Here is a 26,811-nt window from a genome sequence, read left to right as displayed (position 1 = left end):
AAGAGTCACACACCATCGTACAGTAACATTCTCTCTTGCATCAGCAGACAAGACAGAAAAGAAACCAAAGCGAGACGAGCAGACGACAGAAAAACGTGGACGGAAAACAGCGACACACATGCAGACGATGGCAGGAGAGTGGCATGACAAATTCAACACTTTATGCTCTTTAATTCATTCTGTTGTGGGTGAAAACATCATTCCTGTTTGCCTTATTTAAGAAAAAAAAACACGTAAAAATACCTCCTGCAACAGAAACATGGTTAAAAATATAGCAAAGGGGAAATGACAAGTGGGAAAAATGTCACAGAAGGATTCCTTAAATTATAATAACAAAATATAGAGGTAAAGTGGTGAACAATGAAGAATCATGTGTGCCATTTTACAAGCCCTTTTTCTAAAAATAAAAAACATGGCTTAAAATGAAGGGATGCAAAATGGCTCCCAGAGGAGGGACACTGTGACATCAGCGGGAAACAAAGGCTTGATAAGATGGTTATTTGATCTCACTCACTATTGAGCACAAAATATATGACACACTACAAATATACACACTAGAATCTTATCATGTAAGCTAATTCCATCCATCTTATATTTCAAAGTGAACGATTTATGAGGTTAATTTAACAGCCTACAGGTTTATAAAAGTGAGAAGTGCTTCATCATAAGGCAATAATGATAAAGCTGCATTGCAACTTCACACCACCAGGTGGAGCAATGGTCCCTAAGAAACAGGAAAATTGCTCTACCTGCTGGTTGAAGGCAACAAATGCACTTGAAATCCAGTGTGTGAGATGTGTGTTCATGTAAATATCCAGATGTTAAATGTGTCTAGCAAAATATGTAGATGAAGAATGAGAGATTGTGTGTTTGCGCAAACGTCTAGCACACATAAATATATTTATATAAAAGTGTGTACATCAAGTGTGTTATGTGTGGTCACAGAATAAAGGTCTTTTCCAGCCAGAGTAGGTCAAAGCCATCCAGTTCTGCTGCCGCTGCTGTTAGAGAGCCAGTGCCAGAGTGAGAACAAGAGCAATGAATGAAAATAGGAAGAGTGCAGCCTCCAGGAAAAAAAAAATACAAAGAGTGCAGCCTGAGAAATGCTGCAGCCTCGTCCCTCCCGGGTCCTTCTCCTCCTCCCTGTCTCCGTCCACAACTACAACCAGCTACGACTCCTCATTACAAACTACCTCCCTGCTGGGATCTACGGACAACACGGCTTCTAGGAAACTCCAATTACAGGGACTGAAGCTCAGAAACACACTACCTGGAAAACAAATGGAGAAAAAAAAAATAACAGGGTGGGAGGTGAGGATGAGGAGGACGGGAGGGACGAAGAGGAAGAGGGGTGAGGTGTTATTGTACTGCGTGGTGATGGGAGTGAGTGAGTTAAGTGAGTGACCGGGTGAGGAGGAAGGAGGGGGGTGTATTAGTAAAAATAAATGAATAAAAACCGGCCAAAACACTCAAAATGAGAAAAAAAAATAAATAAATAAAGGGGCCAAACCACAAGGAGGGGAAAAAAAAGGAGAAAAGATAAGGCTCAAGGCACAAAAAGGAAGATCTCAACAAAAAAAGCTGCACGAAACACCAAAAGGGAAGGAAGTATATATATGTAAAATATATATAAAGAAGAGAATATACGTGTATAAATATATATATCAAGGGGTTATATTTAACGTTGGGTATTGTTGCCTACCTTCTCGGAAACCTGAACGAGAGATTTCTACAAAAACAAAAGAGGGATAAAGAAGGAAAGAAAGAGAAAAAAACGTATGTATAAAAACGTATGTATAAATGACTTTCCTGTAAAAAGACAACCTGTCGTCTGAACTTTAAAGCAGAAAAAAAAAGACTCACATGGGATTGAAGCAGCAAAAGCACAACGGACATTAAAACAACCACAAAATGAACAAAAAAAGAGAGAATATCTGCTGTTTTAAATGCGCTCGAATGGGAGGAGTTACTGGTGTGAACGTACACCACAACGAAATAGAGGGATTTGAAAAGGGATTTGTGGGAAAATTCCATCTGAAACCCCACCGCCCCGACATGAAATGAAGCACTCCTCCACGATCCTGAAAAGAAGTGTTGGTGAGGTGACAAGTTCAAATGTGACAACATTTAAAGAAAGCGAAAAAAAAACACCTCCTATAAACGAACAAAAGACACACATTAAATGAAAAAAAAGCACAGGTTAAGCAACAACTTAATGTTTAACACACATTGAGAAACTTAACCTACTTCACGCACAAACACACACGATGTGTTCGAAGGACAGACAAAACATCACTCTCCAGACCGAGCAGGAAAGTGCAGCGGTGACGTTATGTGATATGTTAAGAAAGCCTGCAACTTTTCTGTGTGTGTGTGTGTGTGTGTGTGTGCGGTTAAACTGTACAAATGCAACACAATCTCTCTGTTTCCACCACTTCTGCTTCCGACCAACTTGTGTGTGTGAGTGTGTGTGTGTGAGAGAGTGTGTGAGCATGTGTGTCAAGGTGTCCCCACTAGCGGTATTTATAGTTGAGGGAAAAGTGATATCTCCGGTGTAACCATGGATACTGTCGCCACGGAGCTACAGTATCTCTGAGTGGGAGGCCTGGAGAGTGGCTGTGCCTGTACCTCCGCCTCTTCCCCACACACACACACACACACACACACACACACACACACACACGAACTCTACACCATGCATGTAGGCAAGACACTTGATCATTCTCAATTTCTGTCTTTTTTAAGCCGACAAAAATCACTAAAAATACAACCATACATTCATTCTCTCCTTTCGCTCTTCTTCCATTTTGACGCTTGTGTTTATAACGAACGCTGGTGCAAAAACCCCGACCTTTGCCTGCTTATTTGGACCCACATTTTTATAGTCTCCTTCCAAACCTCACATCTCCCATTCTACAATCAGATAATAATCAGCCCCGTCGTCTCCTCTGGGCTCTTTTCCTTTACTCTCAAACTTACTTTTATTCTACACCAATGAACTTGTCTTCTCTGGGATTGTTACCCGACATAATCACCATTTTCCTAAGCATCTGTAACTGCCTGTGCGATGCAATTTAAAGGAAAGGGCAAAAGATATGCTACATTTTTGTTGCTGTTGACAATCAATCGGATGTCTTTGTGCCATAAAGCTCAAAATAAGCATCAACCTAACACAATTCCTTCATTGTGATGAACTTAGGAGCTGTGGTTACAAAAACACTAAATGCGCATTAATCCCCCAGCTGAACATTATCCATGAAAATACAATATTGTCTCGTCTTTGAGCACTCTTTGCTAAAAACTAGAGCGCCCAGCTGTTTTTCCTTCATCTTTTGGGAAAATGAAATTATATATTTGTGACCTATTTTTAAAGATTTGCTCTTTCAGTGGGCACAAACATGGACAAATGCCACTGACAGAGCAGGAAAGTCGTACAGAGAAGCAGACCGACACACTGAGCTTTAATGGAAAGATGCTCCATGTTATTACACGTATCTTTAATTACTTATTCTTCTGCCAAGGTACAGACAAATTTCATGAAATTTTGTGGCTAGGTGGAGCACGACTACAACGAAAATCCATAAAATCCTGGTGTGGATTTGGATTACTTTTTAAAAAATTGCTGGATAAGATACTGACGTTGGCAGAAAACTATTTCATGAGGTCCCTTTTGGTTTTTTATTATTTTTAGCTTTGCTATAAATCTTACTGTGCATTTAGCGGCCACTTTGGCATGACGTCTGATCTGTATCAAATTCAACCGGAGCTGATGCGGTTATTTATTTCTCAAAAGTCAAACTCAATTAGTAGAAATATAATCCAGTACCTGTATTTACACAACAGAGTTAGATCAAAGCCAGAAAATGGCCGACCAGGTACCCATGAGAGCAGTTTAACTGCTGCAACCTGCGCTACAAGTCTGAGATGAAATCCAGGCCAGACGTGGAACCGCAACCAAAATTACTCCTCAGTCGCCGCTGCTCCAAACAAAATTACAGAGAAGACACAGCTGTTGCCTTCCTCTCCCTTTCTGCTCTCAGCCGAGCTTCAGATCAGCACGAGTTTAGTGATAGATGAGACCAGCCCTTTTTCAGAAATACTCTGAAAAACCAGTGATGACATGGGCATACGGTGCAACGTTCCTGAGAGGAAATGAGCACATAAAGCGACTTGTAACGTAAACCCCGTCATTTTCTGGTTCGAGCTGAAACCTCAATACAGCTTTAAACTGCACTGGGAGCAGGATAATAAATAGACTAGCTGCTATCACAACCGCTTTGCATTTACAAAGCTACAGACTTTCTTCTTCTGCCACATATCCTCCCTTGTCCGTCCTGTTTAGCTACTTTCTGCCCTCTAATGTCGCGGCTACAAGCTACAGCTTCAGCTATTCACCCTTTGCATTTTTACATGCATTTGTCCGCTACTCACTTGCGTACAAACTTGGATGTGAACTTGCTGAAAATCCCCGTGGCGCCGTGTGTCCTCCGGGCCTGGCTGTTGCCATGTGACAGCGATGGGGAAGCAGGCCCGCCGACGTAGGCGGAGCCCTGCTGGTCCCGGGCGCCCCGCTGCTGGCCTGCGTGGAAAGTGTTGCGGATGCCCTCCCCTCTCTTGAAGTTGGCACGGTCCGACACAGCGGCGGTGCTGATGTTGTGGGCAGAAGGAGAGGGAACAGGTGCCCGCTGTTGCTGGGCACTACAGAGGAGGAAGGAGAGACAAGGAGCAAAATGGAGAGATGGACGGCAAAGAAAAGGTGGTGCAGAGGAGGGGAGGGTGTAGGAAGAAAGGAGGAAAGAAGTGTGAAGAGATTGTAGAGGGATGAAAGGTTGGAAGGTGTGATAAGACAGTGAAGAGGAGGTGCAAACGAAGCATTTGGGGTGACGGAGATGGGACAGGAGACGAGAGAAACAAGGATATAAAGAAAGCGTGAAAGAGAGGAAGGACAGTGAGGACGGAATGAAAATGGAAAATACATGGAGTGAAGTGTAGGAGGTGATGGGAGAGAGGATGAGAGTGAAAAAGAAGGATTTGGGAGAAGAACACAAAGTTAAAACAGTGAAAGAGGATAAAAAAAGCACTGCCTTCTGATGTGCCATTTACTGTAGTGTAAGGTCATACAGGTATCTATGTCTACTCCACATGTCCTGATGTTTCATGTAATCCCTCAAGTCAGCTAAGTCAGTATTTAAGGCCACATCAGGTCAGTGACACATGTGCAAATCAAACTGTTAATCCTCTTTGTCTTTGCTGAAGGGCAAAGCATCACAAACCTCCATCTCGCTCGCTCGCACGCACGCACGCACGCACGCACGCACGCACACCTTCCACGTGCAGCAAACACAACAAACACAAATGGCTACAGCACAAACACGTACACAGACGCGAATCGAGAGCAATAAACACAGAGATCAGAACAAATGCAGCAATGAAGACACTTGGGCAAACTGCTGCAGAGGGCTGCAACAGGACTGCACACAGCGGGCACGTTTCAGGTGCAATAATGCAGGAAATATCGTGAATGCAGGATGGAAATGTGAGGCTTAACATGCAGGGACATGCATCGTCTGCACCTGTGCCACACCTCAAAACACAAAGTTTTTGTTGCTTTCTCTGTCAAATCCTCTTACTAACATTTTAAACTCATTCTGTAGTTATAACAGCATCTCTGCCTCTATGAATTACACCATTAAACTTTCACCACACATTTTGATTCACCACCATCTGATGCTGAAGGGTTTTTTTTCCACAAAATGAGTCTTTTAAGCTCACATCTTATAAAATGCGGTTCATTAAACAGTAAAATAATCACACTAGCTGGAAAAACGCATCAATTAAAAAGTGAAGTTAACTGAAACAAAACAGTCCTGTGCAGTCCCTCCAGCGCGCCCGATGAAGAATTATTTAAAAAACAAACAAAACAAGAAGGGGCTTTCAGTCAAGTCTCCAGTGAAGCAGCGTGATGAACAGCTCAAGCATATCCTTTAATTTGATGCGGATACGCTAAAGTTGTGCAAAAGATGAACGCCGCCGACACACACAAACTCATCTACAGATTAATATGCAAGGAAAGAAAAGCTGGATCAGGCAGATTAGTGGAGACCAGTGTGACATATTATAGTTATGAAGATGATTTGATCGGAAGGATGACATATTGCTAAGAGGAAGACAGCTGCAGTACTTTCCAATTGGTTTCCACATATTAAAGCGTTGGATGATTTTCAAGCGAGCAGACTGCGCCTATTTCACACAAATGTGGCGCCGTCACCTGCTTCTTTAAATGTCAATAAGTGAGATGGTATTTGGAAGGTTCTTCAGAAGGGATTTTTGGGAACGGCTGGATAAAACGGGGGCGGACAAGAGATAAGGGCACAGATTGAGCTCTAAGAAAAGGCGCCTATTCGTCACTCAGGGTACAGTCTATGAGTTGGAGCGGTACCTTCTCTCCAGCGTTCCCAACCAGGTTCTGAACAGCCCAAGCTCACTGCTGAACGGCGCATGCAACAGAACAAGACTTCAACATGGAGCAGACAAAACCACATACAGCCAGAGGGCCACCTTGACATTTGCTCGGCTGGAAATTTCGTCTGACATTTGTGGCGTTCTTTTGTTTTTTTTCATTCCCTTCTTAGCAGACCACAAAAGGAGGTGGAGGTGGCGTATCGGTTCAGCTCCACATCGTGTTTTCTAAGGGTAGCCGAGGGACACAGGCCGAGCCCTTTCACCCTGTATTTTACGTATCGTAAAAATAAAACTGGAAATATCAAAGCAGCCCTTGAAACAGACACTGTTAAGCAGCGGCGCTAGCAAACAGAGCAATATGAAATGAGGCACAGACAGCAAGCGCACAAAGTTCACACACATGAGTAACAAGACAGACAGGTCAGTTTCATTCATTTGTAGAGACGTATGACAGTTAATGCTTAACAGATGAAGATGGGGGTTTTCCCAGGCAGGTTTTTATGGCACATTGTACCTCTGACAACATTAAAAGCAACTCATATTCCTACACAAAGACCTGAAATTCTCTTCTACCAGCCAGGGAAAACCCTTTTGTCAGCAGAACATAATATGTGAATAGAGGACAGTATTAAAAACATCTACAGAGGCCATGCACAGACTGTAAAAAGTGTTGTTTTATGTAATAAAGTAACAGGACTATTATGTCTGTATTTTGTCTGGTTCTCCCCAGAGCACCGGCACATTTCTGTTCCGCTCAACACTCATCTGCAGTCTACCAGCACAGGTCGACGAGGCAGGTGAGTGAGCAGGTTTTAATGTTCAAATCTGGCAACAAACAGCAGTTTTATTAATTGACGGCATATCGTAATACAGTGTTTATTAGATTTGTGGTCATTTGAAGCATTAAAGTTCTTAGATGCTAAATAATGTGGTTGTTTTCTGTCAGTACCGCTGCTAGTCGAGGGTTGGCCGATTAGCTGCCTGACTGATCATCAGATCCAATACTCGCTATTTTTCAAATTTTCCACTCAGAATTTCCAACTACATACATTAGTTTAAAAATGCTCTGATGTAGGCCATTAAATCTATCTGTAGTGATTTGGTGTTATACAGTCTAGATTGAAGTTGAGGTATTTGGACAAACTTTTGTGTGGGAGGTTGTTGTTGTAAATTCTGTTGCCAACATGTTTGCTTTAATTGCAAATGTGCTACTGTAGACGCATTCTAAATACTGGTTATGAGTGTCATTGATTACTAATAATCAATATCAGTATTGGCACTGAAAAAAGATACCGGTCATATCTCCCTACTGCTAGCTTCACTCTGCCTCTTGGCTTGGAAGGAGCAACTACCAGAAAATTAGAGTAAAATGTAATGAATAAAGCAATATTAGTGCTGAGGATGCTTTCGTTTGTATCGTGTCTTAAAGAAAAAATGCTATAATACAACATTTTAATCCTATAATGTCACAAAGTGTCAGAGAATTTGAATCCTTTGACCCAGAGGGCTGACACCTCATTATCAAGGCAGCCAATAACCAAGTTTGTATTAAAGGCTCGTCCACATACTTCATCAGCTACTGAGCTTTCTGCATGTGGAAACCTGATCCCTGCTGTCCATAAATGAGTTCCTCTGCCAGGAAACAACACCAGTAAAAGAAATACATCCGGTCTGTCAGGTTAGAGAGCAGAGAAAAACCTGCTCATCTTGTTCTTGGGCTCATACTGTACGGTCCGTGACCTATTTTTAAAGATTAAAGAATAAACGTGAGGTTTGAACGTGAATGACTGGCCAAAGACAAGATATGTCAACATCGACACACTCGTGCGGCTTTCTGAGCTCCACCGTCTACTTCCTGGCTGTTGCTAAGTAACTGGTGAGTCTATGATTGCTAGTCTGAGAAATGTTGGACATCTTACCCTGGTTTTAGCAGTAAATATATATACATAGATAGATACTCTGGGTCTTTGCTCCAACATATGAATTCTTTTAGTTCCTAAAACATCTTTAGTGTGTCAGTATCCCTTTTTTTGTCATTTGTTGAAGGTTTCATTTAATTCTGCAGTTCTAGTTGACTGAAAGACACCTACAGACCAAAAAGGCACAAAAATACCAGAGAATAAATGGCATAAATAAATTGGTAAAGACAGAAAAACTTAACGTCTACATGAGGCGGCCGCTGCAAGCGGAGCAGTTGAGTAAACCACCATCTCACTGGGGAGAAAAATCTGCCTTCTTTGATCGATTTCACAATTTGTGGAGGAAAAATATTGGCAGCGAGGTCACCGCTATGTGCCAGGATTCATCACTGTGTGAATAAAAGGTAATCAAAGAGCTGTTTTCTCTTTTTTTTTTTAAATGAAACTTTTCAGGGAAACTTTTAAGGAATTATTGAGATTTTCTTCCTTAAGAATGTGCAAATTTTCAGAAATTTGTGGAAGATTTTTGCTGATTTTTTGGATTTTTTTCAGACGAGGAAACAATATTTTTTAGTGCCCGTAAATGAAGACAGCAGGAGGGTTAATACATCTCAAATTAGGAGGTTACATCAAAGCAAAAATCTATTTTTGAGTGGAAAAACTGTTTTTTTAAAAAATCATATCTGGTTTATTTTAAGACACCTACGTTTGAGAATTCTGGTAAAATAAAGCTTAAAAAACGTTTCCAGCTAATTTTAAAATCTAAATATCTTTGGGAGATTTTTTTCACTTAGTTCAAGGTAAAACTTCCTTGAAATAAGATTTTTTTTTCTTGTTTTGAGTGGGGGCATTTTTTCCAGTGTGGTTTTCTGAGCGAACAAATCACTCCATTCTGTCTTCATCTCTCCTTTTTCCTCTTTGCCCATTTCAGGGAGGATGATGATGTGTGCCGAGTGAAGAGGATTTCTGCTGAGAAGGTGTGTCGGTGAGAGAGTGTGTGAGAGAGACAGACAGAGAGAGTGAGACTTGCCTGGACCGTGGTGCGTGCAGGTCAGAGGGGCATGGATGATTGGAGGAGGACAGGGACTTGTGGTGACGGGGACGCGAGGAGGAGGAGGAGGAGGAGAGGACGGCAGCGGCCGAGGCAGTGGAGGCTCGGGAGCCCGCAGTGTTTAGGCTGGGAGGGAGGACGGGGGAGGAAGGGGAGAAATGCCCCGCCCAGCACATATATACGCAAACATACCCGACAAAACGTGAGCGACACAAGACAAACCACACCAAGACAAAAATAAAAAAGACACCAAGCATTCATGTAAAAAAAAAAAAAAAAAAAAAGAACACTCACACACAAACACACCGGGCGGGGTTCGTGTGTGGATGGGCAGGGAGGTGAGGTGGAGTATGGTTAGAAGCAGCACTTCTTATCAAACACAGTACAAGGGGAAGGTGGGGGGGGGGGAGCAGAGAGAGAACAGGAACACAGGAGGAAGACTAGAGGAAGCAGATACAAAAGAGACAGAAAACACATGCAGCAAGAATAAAAAGGACTCCAACAAAGAAGGAGAGTTGGTCTCTTTTTTTTTACTGCTTCATCGTGGTTTCACAAAGAGAAATCACAAACCACAATCAAAGGCTGACTGTGTTCTTGTGCCTTCATATTTCGTTGTAAAACCCACCTGACAAAAGGCAGAGAGCACAAGAGACCAAATTTAACACAAGCTTTTCTATTGGCTGAGACAGACTGAACACACACACACAAAAAGACAAATTGTGCAGATAAAGTCGGGCTAAACTCAATCAGGACACCCTAATATTCGCTTCCTAATATTGGAAAAACACTATTAACCCTCGTGTTATCTGCGGGTCAAAATTGACCCGTTTTAAAGTTTGAAAATGTTGGAAAGAAATATTTTCACAGTGAAACTTCTGATGTCCACATTTTTAAACATTTATGGGAAATCTTTGAATTTTTTGGTGGAAAAAAAATGTTAAAAATGTTTCTCAACAACATTCACAAAAAATATCAACCAAAATCCAGCAAATTTAGCTGGACTTTGGTAGATTTTTTGTGAATGTTCTTAAAGAAAATATTAGAAGTTTTACTGATATATATATATATATATATATATATATATATATGTGATCATTTTAGATATTTTTAGGATTTTTTGGAAGATTTTTACTCATTTTTTTTTGAAAATACAAGAATTTTCTTGCCACATTCTTCTTCTTCTCAGGAATTTTTTATTGGAATTTTCTTCCTGAAGGTTTTGCAAATTTTCAGAAATTTGGGGAATTTTTTTTGCTGAATTCTGGCATTTTTTTCAGACAAGGAAACAATATATTTTAGTGCCTGTAAATGAGGAGAACAGGAGGGCTAAGACACTTTATAGTGCATTAAAAACAACTGAAACCACAGTTTTCTTACAGTTCCCCTCTGAGTGAATAAAAATATGTTTTATTTTTTATTTTTTGGTCAATTCTTGCAAACATATTATTTACTAGATTCCATTTTTTTACTATCACAGTGCCGGAAAAAGTAGCTCAAGTTTTATTTTTAAACAGAATTGTCAAATATCCACCGATTCCGGCTACTCAAATGTAAAGATTTGCTGCTTTTTGTGTTATATGGCAGCCAATTGAATACATCAAGTCAATTTGGCAGCATATAAGTGTGCGGTTAGACCAGCAACATCTTAACTTTATCGGTCTATTTGTATATCTAATATAAACTTCAACAACATTAACTATTTCCTAAGTGCTGTTATTCATCCAGGTTGCCACAGGCTACAAAGCTGTGCACATTTCTGACAGCTGTAACTTGACTTTATCCACACGCTGGGAAGAAAAAAAAAACACAGTAAGGGACAGCAGAGAGTGGTACCAGAGAGAGACAGAAGAACGAGCGACAAGAGAAAGAGGGACATTTACAGAGGTCAACCAACAGCTGCTAATTACACAGAAAACAAACGCGTAGCTGAGAGCAACACAAACTCTCTCTCTGACAGGGATTAGCATTACTGGTGATGGAAAACTAACTACATTCACCGGACAACCCCCGGTGTGTGGCAAGAGACCGAGCATGTGCGACATGCATGTTTAAAACTTGTGTGTACGTGCACAGCGTCCGTGTGTGCGTGGATATTTTTGTGTATTTGTAAGCCTATTAAGAGGCGAGTACGGGGACCATATAGTGCCACTAAGAGTTAATATTCCATCACAAGTCTTTTTAATCTCCTTAGAGAGAAAGAGAGAGGGGAGGAAAATGAAAGAAATAAGAAGAAAGATTAATATAAAGAGAAGAAAGGGGGGGAAAAAAGGAAGCTGGAATAAAGAGGTGCCAAGAAAATGTGCGACTTAGGCTCCGGAGGGACGAGAGCTCAGATGCAGATAAAAGAAATTAAGAAAATTAGAAAAGGAAAGAAAGGAAGAGAGAGGGGGGGTAGGGGGTGGGGTGTAACAAGTACAAAAGCCCAAACTTCAAAGCATTAATGATGATAAAAAAAGCAACTTTAAAATCAAAGCAGATGACAATAACTAAGTTAGCAGAGGCTACCGTAGCTAACAGACCCACAGTGCTTTATAAAAACAACAAAAAAATAAAGCAATGCTGTCTCAGATGACCACCTCATCACCGTGACGCTGCTCAGATTATGTAGAAATAGCAGGAATTGATCAAAATTGATGAGATTTTTCAGCCAAAACATGGATTTGATGCAATTCTTCAAGAATTTGGGGACAAGGAGGTCATCTGAGACCGATACATGAACAAGTAATAAAGCAGTATGAACCATGAGCATGAACACTGCATCGTAGTAAGGATTACGGCTTAATGTTTAATGCTAATGAAAAAGCACACAAAGCATATGGCTGGTTAGGCATGGGTGATGTGGGCGCAAGTCATATGTGTGGACACGCATGATCTGTGTAACACCAGACGTTGGCGATCGCAGAATTTCACACCGACGACGTCACTGGGCAGGCAATTTGGATATTCTCATGGAGATATAAAGGAAGTCCCGTGTTGCCCAGAACGCATTTTGCCCGATTTGTTTGAAGTGGTTGAGGAAGAAAGGAGAGCTGAGAGAATGAATTACTTTCAGGAAGAGTGGATTGAGAAAAGGAAGGGAATGTCTTCGTACAATTCAGAAAACGAAAAGAGAAAGAGGGAGGCCTTAAGTGAAAGAAACAAGCATTACATCTTGCTTTCAGCTACTTATTACGATAAGATTATTGTTCATTTTGTTCTTTTATACATTTAAAAAGCCAGGTTTAATCAATTCTGACACTCATAATAGACTAAGTTTAGATCAAAAAGAATATTTTTAGTAAGAGGAAAGAAGCGAAAGAAAGGTTAGAGTTTGAAGAACTAATTTGGGTCGGTGTGTCTTCCTATGTGAAGCTGTAGGTCTGCGTGTCCATCGAACTCTTGTGTGCTCTGACTGGCGCAACTCCATCAGACAATCACGGGTAATCTGTAATCTACTGGAGGTTTGGCCTAAATTCCCAAGAGAACCTGATTTCCATGTCCAGGAGGGCTCACCCCACCCTGGGGGAAGGCTGTGGGCCTCCCTGAGCCAGCTGGCAGAGCCCTGGAGAGTACCAGCCAAGGTCTGGGATTCAGTCACTGAGACAGCTGTAGGGCTGCTTCATTCACAAACCACGGTGAGTGTGTTTGTATTATGTGTGCATTAGTGAGGAAGCAGCGCTGCCTCACAGCAACTAGTTGGGTTGTCAATGACGACAAAGAGCGTCTGTGAGAATGATTGAACGTGGGTGTATTTGCCCTTGTCTTTTGAAAGCATCTCTTATTTGTAATTGTGTGCTTTGTGTGCGTCTTTGTGTACCTGTCCTTGCCGTTCTGGATGCCCTGGCCCAGCGTGGCTCTCTCAGTCAGAGGAGAGTTCCGACTGCGACCTGTACCGGTGGACAGGATGCTATTCTGAAGGGAGAAAGCGTCAAAATAAAAAAGAATGTCAGACAAATTGACATGATTGAGACTGGAGAATGAGCGGATAGCGGACGAAGGACAGAGAAATGTCCTTAAAGGTAACCAGGTGTTCCTGGAAGAGCCTTGAGCGAGATTCCCAATCAGCAAGGACGAATAACTTAATATACTGAATATTAATTAAATCTTCGCTTAATTATCCCTTCAGAGGATTTTCTGTATTAAATTCAATTTTCTGTAGCCTGTCAAAATTACACTTCATTTTCACCTCAGTGTCTTTGAATTTAAAGGCTCTGTGTTCCTACACATGCGTTTTCCATTACCATTACAAATTAGCACTCTGCTGCAGCGGAGTTACACAAGAAATTACATAATATCACAAGTATCCACATATAAATACTAAACATGAAAGTCTAAGACATTCTGCCATGACAGGTGCAATCTAACTAAAGTAGGAGATTGAGCACAGCTGGACAGTTTGGTGGAATCAAGTCTCTTGAATAAAAACACCCTTGGACACCCGGATTACTTTTCTTGTCCAAAGTTGACCTTAACAGTTATTCTAAACTTGTAAAACATTTGCAAGGCACGTGTCACAAGTAACAGAGGTTTGACAACATAAAGATAAATAAATCTCTCTTTCTTGTTGAGTAAGTTCTAATGCAGCCTTGGGGTTATTAGTTGTTGCCAATTGAGATTGAAAGAGCTGTGGAATACTGACAAATAAAACGGGACATCCTCTACAGAAGATGAGGCTTATTCATGCAGGAAGATCTGCTCAATCCCATTCTCTCTGAACTCTGAGTTCTTCCTGCTGCTCTGTTCTCTTCCATGTTGTTAGAATCACTCCACACTCAACCTCAATCATGCATCCAGCCTCCTAAGCATCTCCACCTCATTTGTGCTAACCAGGGACAGCCTCCAGCCTCCATGAGCCATCCGCTAACTTTGCTCCACCACCAGTGTCCTCATCTCCTCACTTCACCTTGGACTCTGCCCTATAATGCCGCTTCCTACTAAAGTATAACTGCCAAAATACTTTAATCTACCACGCTTCTGTAATAAACCTTTGCTCTCTACTTTCATATGATCTCTGCTCATTACAAAAGGGAACCACAGGTGTACTTCGTTACACTGATTATGGCTGAATTCTTTTCAGCTGCTTTAGTTGCAGGGTCCTGTTACTGTACTGGCTCAGTGTATTCATACAAACCTCTGCTTCTCCTACAACAACAAGTCAAAATGTAAAGATTAAAACAAATAATGTACAATAACTTACAAGCTGCTCACTTCCACTTCCTTTATTGTTTAATGGTTATCTCTTTTTATTCAGCTTAATCATTAACTAGCATTTATTTTGATCTTTGGACCATAACAAAAGACAAATTATGACCGATACGGGCCCATACTACGTGTATATTTCGTGTGTGTGTGTGTGACTAAGTGTGTGTATCTTGTGATACTGGTGACGTAAGAACCATAATGTGCTAATCTCGCTCTTTTGATCCTGATAGAACATGAATGTTGGAACTATCACGGAAGCAGTGTGAGTCTTACGGTGGAGGGCGTGGCGCTCTTCTTGCGGTCTGAGGAGACCAGAGGGCTGGCCGGCACCTTGGTAGTGGAGCTGCCTGATGAACTCTTCCTCCCAGAGTCCTCTGCTGCAGACCGGTTGTCTCCTTGGCCTCCCCTCTTGGAGTAGGAGGAGCCTGGAGAGAGACCATCACAATAGGTGCAAACCTTGGATATCACCACCATCTGCTGCTCTGCATCCCGTTTGTCACATTTCCTTTCATTATGCTATTCTAACAGAGATCAGCAAGACGGATTTCTTTCAATCTCTCTGCTCTAGCAACCCTCAACTCTCAAATTAATCTTGTGCCTTCTTCACTTCACCCTCTGTCGCTTGTTCATTCTTCACATCTTTGTCACCCACACAATCATTCTCACATTAACCTTTCTTCCTGCATACATCATGTCCTCGCTGCTCTACCCAACACTTGTCCATTATTCTTTAGTCAAATAACATTATCCTTTAGCTCACATTCTTCTCTAACTTGACTACATGCTTTAAATAAAAAACTCATCACAATGTGTCCCAAAAATTCACTACTCTCTACATTAACTATTTCAAACTCAAATCAGCTTTTCCATTTGGTACTCTAACAAATTAACATCTCAATCTGATCCCCAGCAATCTCACCCTGGTCAGTGGCTCTGCGGTTCTGAGGCTTCGGGTTGGACGACACACTGCGCTGTACCTTAAAAAGACAAGATGGACACAAGTCAGCGAAGCGTTCTTACGGTCACGGCGTGTTTACACACATTAAGATGTAAGTATGGGGGCCAAGACCTATGCTTAAAGCCGCTGCTCATTTATAGAGCTGTTCAAACACTTAAAAAAAGAAACACTGCCACATTCAAGCACCCGCGAAGGCTGTGGTTTGCTGCAGTTCATGTGCACTGCAGGCCTACGATCAAGAACCTAAAAATAAGGCACACCAAAGTAGATTCCCAGAGAGTTTCTGGTTAAAAGACATGACCAAAGACAGTGTACTTGTGACACTGGCTCCAGTTGGGAAACCTCATTGTGCGTTAGCAGAAGATGTTATGTGTTCTCATTATACCTTGTGAGGCGGGGAGGGGGCATTTATGTTGCTTACATCACTTCCTGGTCGGGGCTTGATGCAGCCTTCATCCAGCTGAAAAACAGAAACAGAACAGAGGTTTTAATACGAGTGCATTAGCAGAAAAAGGAAGAAATACTGAAGTGTTTTAACCATGAAGTAAAAAACTCAAGACTAAATCATATTTATATGCAATCATAAACTTGCTACATTGAGTAAAACATGTAAATTATCTGGCAGGTTTGTCCATTTAGTACCTCAGAGTTCCTATAGTCCAGAAGCAGGTATGTAGCCATCACATCATTATACTTCTGGTTCACCAGCGAGTCCTGGATCTCCTCCTGAGAGAATCCCATCTGCAGCATAATGTCTGCACACAAAGAGCACAACCGGTTTATTATTAGAATGTGGACTTCCTGTAGGTCCATAACGCTCCTAAAGATAAATCATCCATATGTGTAAAAAGAAGAAAGCATCTGCACTCGGCTGTGTCCGTGTGTGGGAAAAGAAAGGAAGGAATTGATCATTTTGGAGTGTTTCTGTGCCCACCTGTCCTCCTGGGGTCCTTATAATCTGGCTGAGGTTCAATGTAGGGTTTGAGTTCGTCCTCCTCGTAGCCCACATTCATCCACCGGTCCCTCATTATCTGCTGCTGGGAGCAAGCCAAGGAGACAGATTCAAGGGGATGTGACATGACAGAGCGGGAAGGAGGAACGATAAAGAGGGGAGTAGGTTATTACTATCAAACCTGTTGCTTGTTTTACTTCAGCAGGGGTTTTCTCATGGGAGCAGTATAGTATATTTACCGCCACTACTAAAAGTCTCCCTAAGGACAGTAGCAGCAGTGTGACAACTCAGATTTTACACTGATTTTTCCATTTCAAAATTCTGATTAGCGTCTGTTTAAACACACAGCATTCTTGGACATTTAAAGACAGAAAATCATCATGGACATTATTTTGAAAGCTGTGAGTAATCACAGCAGGATTAAAAGACACATCAGCGCTCGATTTAGACGGTCGCCAGGTCGTCATTTGCGACTAAAAACCGATTTTGGCGACCAAAAATGACAAAAAACACACTGGTTAGGGGCCCAAACATTTTGATTTGGGCTACTGACCTCCAAATCCAAGTTTCAGGGATGGTAATTTTCCGCGGATCTGCGGATTTCCGCCGATTTAATTTTAAATTTGAATACTTTATTGTCGCTGATGTTAACGTCGTTAACATCTCGCGGACTCCGTCGGATCCAGAACCAGCCCAGAATGTGGTGGCGGCATCCGGAGGACAGCACCAACTGAGCCTGAGCACCGCGAACGGAAAGCACCAAGCCACCGGAGCTGTCATTTTTAACTCGGCGGGTCCGCTGGCTGCTCTCTCCGGTCACAGACTGCTCAGACTCCCCGGCTGGCTAGCTATCCCCCGCTAGCTGCTCGGCTAACACCTGCCGCTCCTCGCCGCTCATCTGCCCGGGACAAACCGCACCTGTTCCGGCTGTCAACGTCCCAGTCGCCCGCTAAGAGCTCCGGACAATGCGCTGCTCATTCGTATGTGACTTTTCACGGCCATGCGGGGTTTTAAGGCACACTTTGCCCAGCGGATTAATTTTTTTGGCTACTAAAAGTTGATTTTGGCTCCTAAAAATGTCTAAATTGATGTATGTTGGTGGCCCAAAAAATGTCATTTGGGCGACCAGTCCTCTCGGCCTTAAATCGAGCGCTGCACATTCATAAACTAAACACATACAAGTTCTGAAGCAGGTGTAAATGAAAAGTCACAAGACTAAATTCTAACACTGAAGCTTGAGTTTACTTTAGTGTTATCACAGAGTTGTTTAGCTTATCAAGACAGTGATCAAGAACAGCATCTAAGAAAGCAGGAATAATAACAAGGTAAGGCAATGATGTTTATTTTTTTATTTTCCGGTTATCAAAATAATATTCTCCTCCAAACACGTGACTGTCTAGCTACATTTAGTGCAACCGCATTTAGTAACTCATGAATCTCAAACTAATAAGTATTTACGATGCCTTTAAAAAGCACTTTACACCTCAGCAACAATTTCACATATAGCTGCTGAAACAAGTCCAGGTGTACAGGACTCTATGTGCTGCACGCTCATTTGCATTAGCAGCAAAAGCGTACATACAGAAAATCTTAAGGGCTATAAAGTCAGTTCAACAGCTGCAATAAACAGGATTTCTTAGCTACTTGGGTATCTTGTCAGCATGCTGTGCTTTGTGTATGTGAAGTGCTGCGTACCTCGAGGCTGCCTCTTTTGGAAGGGTTCAGGATGAGGAACTTTTTGAGCAAGTTCTCACAGTCGGTGGACATATAGAAAGGAATCCTGTATTTACCACGCAGCACACGCTCTCTCAGCTCCTGGAGATGGAAAAATGCACTGGAAGTTAGGAGACTCCAGATATCCACCTCAAAACACACACACATTCCTTTTCTCTTGAGAAATTCTTTAACTTCAAAAAAGCAGCTTGACTGTCCAACATTAATAATCAATTTTCAGTTGTGCGCTTGTGCATGTTGGATATTTTCTGATGCTTAAAAAAAGAAGAAAAACATCTGTGTCTCATCTGTAGTCAAGATTCCATTTGGCTAAATCTGATATGGCTTGAATTAGCCAAGATAGACATTAGCTGCAGTTACAGCTCCAAATGAATCAGTTTGTTAATAAAACACACCGACTTCAGTAAAAGCATCTCAGAAGACTAAAATTCAAACAGGGCTACATCATAGAATCTGGTTGAAATGATCACAGCACAACTTGGTGGTGTTTTAATTAGGCTGACATTTGATTCTTTGAGCTTCCACATCGATCACCAGCAACAAATGACATTACAACTGAACAATTTCAACTTCATCTACATATAACAACTTAATAATGTTCTGATGAACTTACTAAACTCTTTAATTACGCTAATCACATCCAAAGGATTTTTGTTTTCCATCATGCATTTAAACAGTGAAGAGAATAATACATGTAGTGACAGTTTCTTGAAAAAGGCCCTGCATTTTTATAAATCTCAATACAGCAAAACTGAGCCAAATCAAAATGGCAGATAACCATTTAAAGTGCTGAAACATAATATTTTGCAAATGTTTTTTGTCGGTGCATCGGTCTCACACAACATGCCCAAAGAAACCAAAAGACAAGGAGGCTGTTTAGTGTTGAATAGTTAAACTAGTACTGGAAGTTTAAAACAGAACTCCAAACCGCAGCAGGGAGTGCAAAGTCTATATTATGTTTTAATGTTCTGCGGTGCTGTCAATAGAAATACCATCACATTCTATGTCATATCGCCCACCTAAAATGTGTCTGCATTTCCAGAATGAGTCATGTGGTCACTGACTGACTGCAGTGTGATGGGTGGTGTGAACGACTGAGGGGAATGATTGGGGACGTTTAAAAATCAAAAGTAATACCAGCTGTATTTGGCTGTTTAGTGCAGCGTACCACCAGACGCTCATTTGAAAGTGAAATACTTGGGCTGACTTTTCAACTATAATAACTTTTACACATTCACTTTTTCTTGAGTTCAGCTTCTGCATTCTGAAGGGCAGAAGGAACAGAAACCGGCATGAGAAATACTACAACCACCCACAGAATACAGACATCCACTTATGTAATGCACACAAACGCATACACAAACATACACACGCTTTCTCTTCTGCCTGACCTTGAGGTTTTGTCCGTCGAAGGGCAGCGAGCCGCTGACCAGTGTGTAGAGGATCACTCCCAGGCTCCAGACGTCCACCTCCGGCCCGTCGTACTTCTTGCCCTGGAAGAGCTCTGGCGCTGCATAGGGCGGGGAGCCGCAGAAAGTGTCCAGCTTGTTCCCCAGAGTAAACTCATTACTGAAGCCAAAGTCTGCTATCTTGATGTTCATGTCTGCGTCCAGCAGCAGGTTCTCTGCCTGCAGACAGACAGTGTGTGGGTGGGAGAGAGGTTAGAGGCAGAAAGACAGATTTATGATGAACAGAGCAGGATTATGTGACGGGAAACAGGAAGACATACACCGAAGAGAAAAGGAAACATTATTAATAAACAGGGATGGATCACCAGATGCAATAACAAAGCTTGTGTTGTTTTCACCTTCTGAGTCTGTTTATCTGTGAGTGTGTGTCATCATGGCAAAACATGTTCTGGACATGCAGACTGTAGCAACCACAAAAGTGCTTCTGAGCACTTTGGCAGTTGCTTCTATGCTTATTTGTGAACAGATTTTGTCAACACAATAGCATCTCAACAGTCCAAAAGGTAGTCAAACAACTTTACAGGTATGTAGTGGGGATTGAAATCCAATCTGAGTAGGAAGATGGGTGTGGTCTGGCTGACTACTGAGTCCTGATAATAGTAATACTGTATTATTTACTACATTATTACATAAGTTTTAAGTGTTCATGGGTCAAAGGGTGAACATACTCATGAGTGATGTGGCTGCTGTGATCCCACTGCAAGACTTTTTTTTCCCTGAATTCTATGTTTTTCAAGAAATAGGACAGATACTTAAGATTTTTCTTTGTGTGATATGGTAATGTGATATTTATTTTCACGTGTACAGAACCCCTTTCTCCCTTTTCCTCCTTCCACTCAAAGATCAGAGCTACAGAAAACTTAAAGCTGGGTTGAATAGCTGAAAAACAGAGATTAACAAACAGGCCGGCTTGTCATCCAGTGTCAGAGTAACAAAGATTGTCTGTGACATGCAAATGAGTTTGAAAATAACAGATTCAACATTGTTACGGACAGTCGTCTAAAATACCTTTCTTCAGGAAAAAAAAACTGCTGGGTGAAAAAGAGGGCTTTCAAAATAATGGTCTGAGGCCTACAAGCAGCACACAATGGACAAAGTGAGCTACCACAGTTTATTCCTGTGTGTGTGTGTGCGTTTGTGTCTTTAAGCCTAAAGTGAGCCAGTGAGCAAGGAGGCTGGGGTTGCCTAGCAACAGGTGCGCTCTCCTTTTCACTTGCTCTGAATACTCTGCAGCTTCTGTGTGTTTGAGTGTATGTGAGAGTGTGCATGCACATTAAATACAGAAAACACTGACATCATCTCTAACCTCTGATCGACAAAATAAAAGAACATTGGCTTTAAACTTTCTGCTGGCATTAATAATCTATTTCTAATTAAGATTAACATTTTAAGTTGGCCAAATGAAAAAAGGAAACTCTTTGATGTTTCTTCATTTATAAAAGGAAAAAGAACCTTGAGTATTGCAGACAGAGCAGTACAAACCGTATATAGAACATGATGGCAGCAATTCTGGGTTTTTCATCTTGGGACCCAAACAGAGTTTTTTTTAGTCTCCCTGCAAAATGCACGCTCATCAGAATCTGCTCTTTCAGCGTAGGATCTACCAGAGTTAAGCCTGTGTTGGATTTCTCATTGCAACCCTCAGATCAGGAGCGATTAAGATAATGGGCAGGATGCCACGCATTACAATAATGAGAACTGTATGTCCACTAGAAACCTCTTATTTCTCAAGCTGCTTTTTTTTTTGTAAATTACAACCATCTTTACCTTCTGAAAGTGCAGAAAATGTTTCACAGAGTTCGACAAAGCACTGAAAATGTAAATTAAAAAGCCAAAAATGACCACTCGTGGGAAAAAAATAACTACTTTGAGACGGGAGCTTCCTGTATGGTTACTGTAGCAGCAATCATGATAATGTCTTGTCTGCTCTACTGGTCTGGCTGCTGGAACAGTAAGAGGATTTGTGAGTCTGCATAATACTCAAAATGATGGAAAAGCCTTGGATCTGTGTGCGGACGTTGCGTTTAGATTTTAGAACCAATGTGAACTGACAGGAGGAAAACCAAACCAATAAGGGACATAAGAAGAGAGCAGCAGCGTGTAGGGGTATTTGTGTTTAACATTACACCGTCATTGTAGTTAACCTCAGCATCGCCTGTTCATGGGGGCAGGATTTGATTGCAGCCAAATCATATCAAGATTAATGCGGAGATTCAGAGAGAGAGGGGAGCTTGCTTTGACACTCGACGTAATTCAATAATGCGTGTGTTCTCACCTTGAGGTCTCTGTGTACTATACACTTCTGATGGCAATACTGCACCGCTGACACAATCTGGAGAGAGAGAGAGTGAGAGAGAGCGAGAGTGAGGGTGGAGTAAGAGGAGATAAAGGATGATAAGACGGACAGGTTGAAATAGTCAGACAACAATGAAAAGACACTGAAAGCTCTTCATTAGGAAGCAATCATAAAGAAGCAGATATTTTAATGATACTCATTAAAAGACTATAAAACAACTATAGAATACACTCAAACAGAGAGAAGACATATACAGTGGTGGTACAAGTGTACAAGTTGACACATACCTGTCTGAATTTGGCACGGGCTTCTTTCTCCTTCATCCTGCCATGGGCCACCAAGTAATCAAAGACCTCTCCTGGGACACCACAGAAACAGGAGGAGAGCAGATTTAGTGTTGGAACCTGATACTTGTCTCCTTAAAGCCAGAATTTGGGGTCAATGGGACACTCAATGAAACATTGTCCTTTAAGAACACAAGTATGAGCACAGTGTCTTTAAACTGTCATTATTTAAGGCTCTTTTTATTGCAGATTTGACTTAAAGTAACACAATAATAAAAGAAACTGTCAGTCGATTATGTTTTCACTGATTTTGCGGGTAAATGAACACTGCTATGATCAAAATATTGACTCAGATTACTCCAAAAGGATTAACAGAATGACATACAGTCATTTTTATGAAAAGGCAGCTCATTTTCAATAGGAACACTATAAATAAATGATATAAAAACAAGAGATCACTGCTAACAACAAAAGCCTTAACAGTCTGTGCATTAATTTTTGTTAGCTGCAGACCATTAGCCCATTATCTAACATACAGAGTGCCAAGCTTCAGGGGGAATGATTTCACAGGGACATGCACTTACCTCCACTGGCGTACTCCATTACCAGGTACAAAGTCTTCTCTGTCTCTATCACCTCAAAGAGCTTGACTGCAGGTGGAGAGAGAAAGGCAAAGAAAGACGAGGGGGAGGGAAAGTGGAGGGAGATGCAGGAGAGTGAAATAAGAGTTGAGCAAGGAGTGAAAGCAGAAATGAAGACAAAACAGAAGGAGGATTATCATCATTCAGCTTGAATATATGACCTTGAAAAACTGATTAAGTTTGTCCGTCAGTGAGTGACGACAGAGTGGAAACTCGTGTTTCAGTCTGACTCACCTATGTTGGGATGATTCAACATCTTCATGATCCTCACCTCCCGAAAGAGCTGCGAGATACAAATCACACAGAGGTCTGGGTTTAATACGTTTCTATTTTTCATGACAGAACACAGTTTCCATTTGTATCACTGCAAAGACTGAAGAATCAGTGTTTGGTAAAATGACACTGGAAACACAAATATTCACTTCCTGTTTATGAGCATGTGGTTCAAATTACTGGTAAAAAAAAAACAAAAACAAACATGTTAGTGACAAGCAGAAATTCAAGCATCACTGATTTCAATCCAAGGTGTGGTGCTTTTAAGAATTAAACAGAAACGATACATTGAAGTCCTGTGGACAGCTGTGAAGATGTAGGAGGAATTTATTTCTTCTTTGAGTCAACAGATTATGTCAAACTAGGCTGACTGGATGCTTTTTGGACATATTAAGTCATTAAACAGGCAGAAACAAAGAACTTCTAAAGTTATAAACAAGCCTAAACGCAACTATTAGCAGCAAAGTAGCTGCTCAGTCTGTAATAGCTGCACTTTTTCCAAGCAAAACCTCAACATTACTTAATATCTGGGACCAATGCAGTGCATTAAATCAAACTTGAAAGCTAAATTCACATTCATCTTAACTTTAAAGCCCATGCAGGCACCATAGTGACTTAACCTCTGAAAACACAACTACAATCTGCAAAAACAGTCAAAGAAACAATAAATGTATACTTTTTCCTGTGTCGCTGAACTTGACACTGATGAAGAGATTTTAAAAATACATGAATGAGTCCTAATAGTCTGGGTGCTACAATATTTCATTACCGTGAAGACACACAATTCTGAGTCAAATTCACATACAGTGTCCTGTTGCTAGTAAAGCTTATTGTGTGTGTTAATCTGCAGCAGGAAATACAACATAATTCATTAAATACTCCTTGTTGACAAAACTACAGTGTCGGGCTGTTGAGGGGAATCACTGAGCTTTTGAAATATATTTTGAAGATACAGACTTTTAGCAAAAATGAATAAACATGGGATTGAGGGAGTGTTTAAAATGTATTTTTGGTTTGTGGTTCCTTAGATTAAACAATAAGAAAAAAAACTAAATCTCTACAGCCCTTATGGACTATAATGTCAGTTCATACCTTTATTCTATGAAAGGTGGTACGACAGTCAGCATTTATCACTGGATTAACGTCTCTTGCTGTGTGTGAAGCGTGTATTCTGTGCCTCATGTCTGTCTGCGTTCGGTGTGTGCGACTACACATGGTTAAGAGTGTGTGTGTGCGTGTCAGTGGACAGACCCCACCCTGCCACGATCAAAAGAAGTAATTGCAGCTTGTTTCCTGTAATTAAAACTCTCTCTGAAAACTAGACCACTTCACAAAGACACAGAAAGAGGCGGGGAGTGAGAGAGAAAGACACATGGGGCAGGAAGAGTGACTTAAAAACGGCTTCTGAGGAACGGGATAAGAAGGACTGAGGTTTGAATTTAGTGTGTAAGAGAAAGAGTCAGAGACCCACCTTCTGCAAACTGGAGGAGTTGAGCTGTGTCTTATCTATGATCTTTACAGCCACCTAGAAGCAAAACAAGAACGTGTTCATTTATCACTGCTCTTTTATGAATTTATTACGCTTGCTGCATTGGGTTTGACGCATCTTGCTCACACAAACCTGCACAGGCTGTGACAGCGCAGCACAAACACACGGCTATCTTTTGGACACACCGCACACACAGAAACAGAACGATACAATCTCGCAGCATTAAGTGATAAACACACAATCGCAGCAGGCGACAGTTGCATAATAGGACAGACAGAAACACACACACATACACAGAGCTGAAGCACGGCTTTCACTCATGCCACAATAAAGACTACAGTTCATAATCCAACAGTGGTCACCAGAAAAGACGACAGTGAGAGATAAACACAGAAAAGGAAAAGAAAGAGAAAGAAACATGAGAAAAATAAAAATAGAGAAACAGACAGATGGGAGGGATTCAAAGTGAGAGCTGTAGGAAAAAAAAGGAGATGAAACAGAACAAGAGGAAAGAGGACATGAAGGCAGGCAAACAAAGAATTATCTCTTCACAAGGACACAGAAAGGGGGAGGTCTGCTTCTCTCCCATTTCTATGCCTCACTCTCAGCTAACTTCTTTCTTTCACTCCTCTTTCTGGCTGTGCTCATCTGTCTGACTCTTTCATGCCCTCTGACTCTCCCTTGTTTTCTTTGTGTGCGTTAGCCAGCGAGTCACATGGAGTGTTATCAGGGTGTCAGGCACAGAGCTGTCACACTCCGACTGAGCCCGCCCAGCCCTCCCTCCCTCCGTCCGTCGAGAACACGCAGCTCCAGAGCTGACTTGACTGGGCATCATCGGAGTGAGCTCAGCATGCAGACACAGCTTTTCCCTTAAAGGACCGATCACTACGTTACATCACATCTGGAATTCACGGCAAGCCGAAAATATTTGGGCTCCTCTATTCAGGCTGACAATAAGAGTCTAAATCTCCTGCGAGCAGATGTATCGTCTTTAAAGCTTCACAAGCCTCAGATCAGACCGCACCTACTGTGTGTCACAGCGTGAAGCCCTCCCCTATCCTCGGCAACCAGGAAGCAAGATTAACATTTAAACGTTAGCCAGACATTTACTTCTTTACAGCGTTGTGAAAAATCAAAAAAACAACAAAAAACAAAACAGTAATAAGAAAATTCCTCAGGTCACATACTAACAGCTTAATTTTGTAGACAAAGGTCGAAGGTTTCTCCTTTTGTAGCATTTTCTGAATTTGTTAATGAAACAGAAATTGTCAACTTCTCCTCTGCATTTCCAAATAGTAATTCAGTCAAACAGACTTTCTATTTTTCTTAGTCTAGCAGCAACCAACAACTTAAAAAATAACAGAGAAGGACCCAGCATTTGCATTTCTGAGTGCTAGGATGAAGGCGCCGTATTAATAAGTAGGCAGGTTTCTGTTACTTATCCAAGTAGAAATAATGCTAACTAAATGTGGGTTTTGAACACTAGCAAATCCCAGAGCCGGATCCACGCCTGTTTGAGGTTCGCTCTCGTTTTACTCTCTCTTTGCCTTTGTTTTTCGCTCCAACAACAAGGCTCTTTTTTCCTTTTGTTGGATAGAGTTTCCAATGTTACTCGGGTGATTCCACTGTCTGCCATTTCAGCTACCTGGGGAAAAGTGCTGTCTTCTTCCTGTGTTGGTGGCGCATTCGTTTTCCCAGAAGATTTTGTACTCGGACAGAATTGCAAAGTGAAAGCAACATTTATGAAGAATCATTCCAAACGCTAATGGCGTCATATTGTGCCACTTAAATAAACAATCAGTAGTAAAGCGCTTCTTCAGAATGTGGCTAAAATTTAAACTCACAAGCTCAAAAGTCAGAATGAATGTAAGCAGAATCACAGCGTAATATTAAAGCTCCCAGTGAGCAAGTCTGCCTACCTCTTTTCCAGTGAGGACATGTCGTGCCAGTTTGACCTTGGCGAAGTTGCCTTTGCCGATGGTTTTCAATAACCGATAGTTACCGATGTGCGGCTGCTCGTCTGATGTGGTCGTGGCGACGGAGTTCCGACATCGCGGCATGCTGGAGCGGCCAGACTTGGACTCCTGGAGAGATAGGAGGCA

The 26,811-nt window shown here is 41.6% G+C and overlaps 1 protein-coding gene across 5 annotated transcripts in view; it reads right to left on the bottom strand.

Annotated features, from left to right (window-relative positions):
* Positions 1-26,811, bottom strand: part of mark2b (MAP/microtubule affinity-regulating kinase 2b) — a 52,702-nt gene that overhangs the window by 5,267 nt on the left and 20,624 nt on the right. Inside the window, exons 2-18 of one of the 5 annotated variants that reach the window (XM_051944192.1) lie at positions 26,629-26,793; positions 24,692-24,745; positions 23,182-23,230; positions 22,891-22,956; positions 22,310-22,380; positions 22,002-22,058; positions 19,649-19,885; positions 18,219-18,338; positions 16,506-16,608; positions 16,214-16,326; positions 15,957-16,031; positions 15,533-15,590; positions 14,887-15,038; positions 13,229-13,323; positions 9,412-9,558; positions 4,432-4,698; positions 1,703-1,729 (exon numbers count right to left, since the gene is read on the bottom strand). In XM_051944192.1, the coding sequence (XP_051800152.1) occupies positions 1,703-1,729; positions 4,432-4,698; positions 9,412-9,558; positions 13,229-13,323; positions 14,887-15,038; positions 15,533-15,590; positions 15,957-16,031; positions 16,214-16,326; positions 16,506-16,608; positions 18,219-18,338; positions 19,649-19,885; positions 22,002-22,058; positions 22,310-22,380; positions 22,891-22,956; positions 23,182-23,230; positions 24,692-24,745; positions 26,629-26,793 (1,856 nt within the window). The remainder of the gene's footprint in view (positions 1-1,702; positions 1,730-4,431; positions 4,699-9,411; positions 9,559-13,228; positions 13,324-14,886; positions 15,039-15,532; positions 15,591-15,956; positions 16,032-16,213; positions 16,327-16,505; positions 16,609-18,218; positions 18,339-19,648; positions 19,886-22,001; positions 22,059-22,309; positions 22,381-22,890; positions 22,957-23,181; positions 23,231-24,691; positions 24,746-26,628; positions 26,794-26,811) is intronic. The other 4 variants (XM_051944195.1, XM_051944193.1, XM_051944194.1 and 1 more) reach the window with 4 other exon arrangements.

This window comes from Acanthochromis polyacanthus, chromosome 23 (assembly GCF_021347895.1).
Source record: "Acanthochromis polyacanthus isolate Apoly-LR-REF ecotype Palm Island chromosome 23, KAUST_Apoly_ChrSc, whole genome shotgun sequence".
In the NCBI taxonomy this organism is placed as follows: Eukaryota; Metazoa; Chordata; class Actinopteri; family Pomacentridae; genus Acanthochromis; species Acanthochromis polyacanthus.
This window is presented reverse-complemented; position numbering and strand designations above follow the sequence as displayed.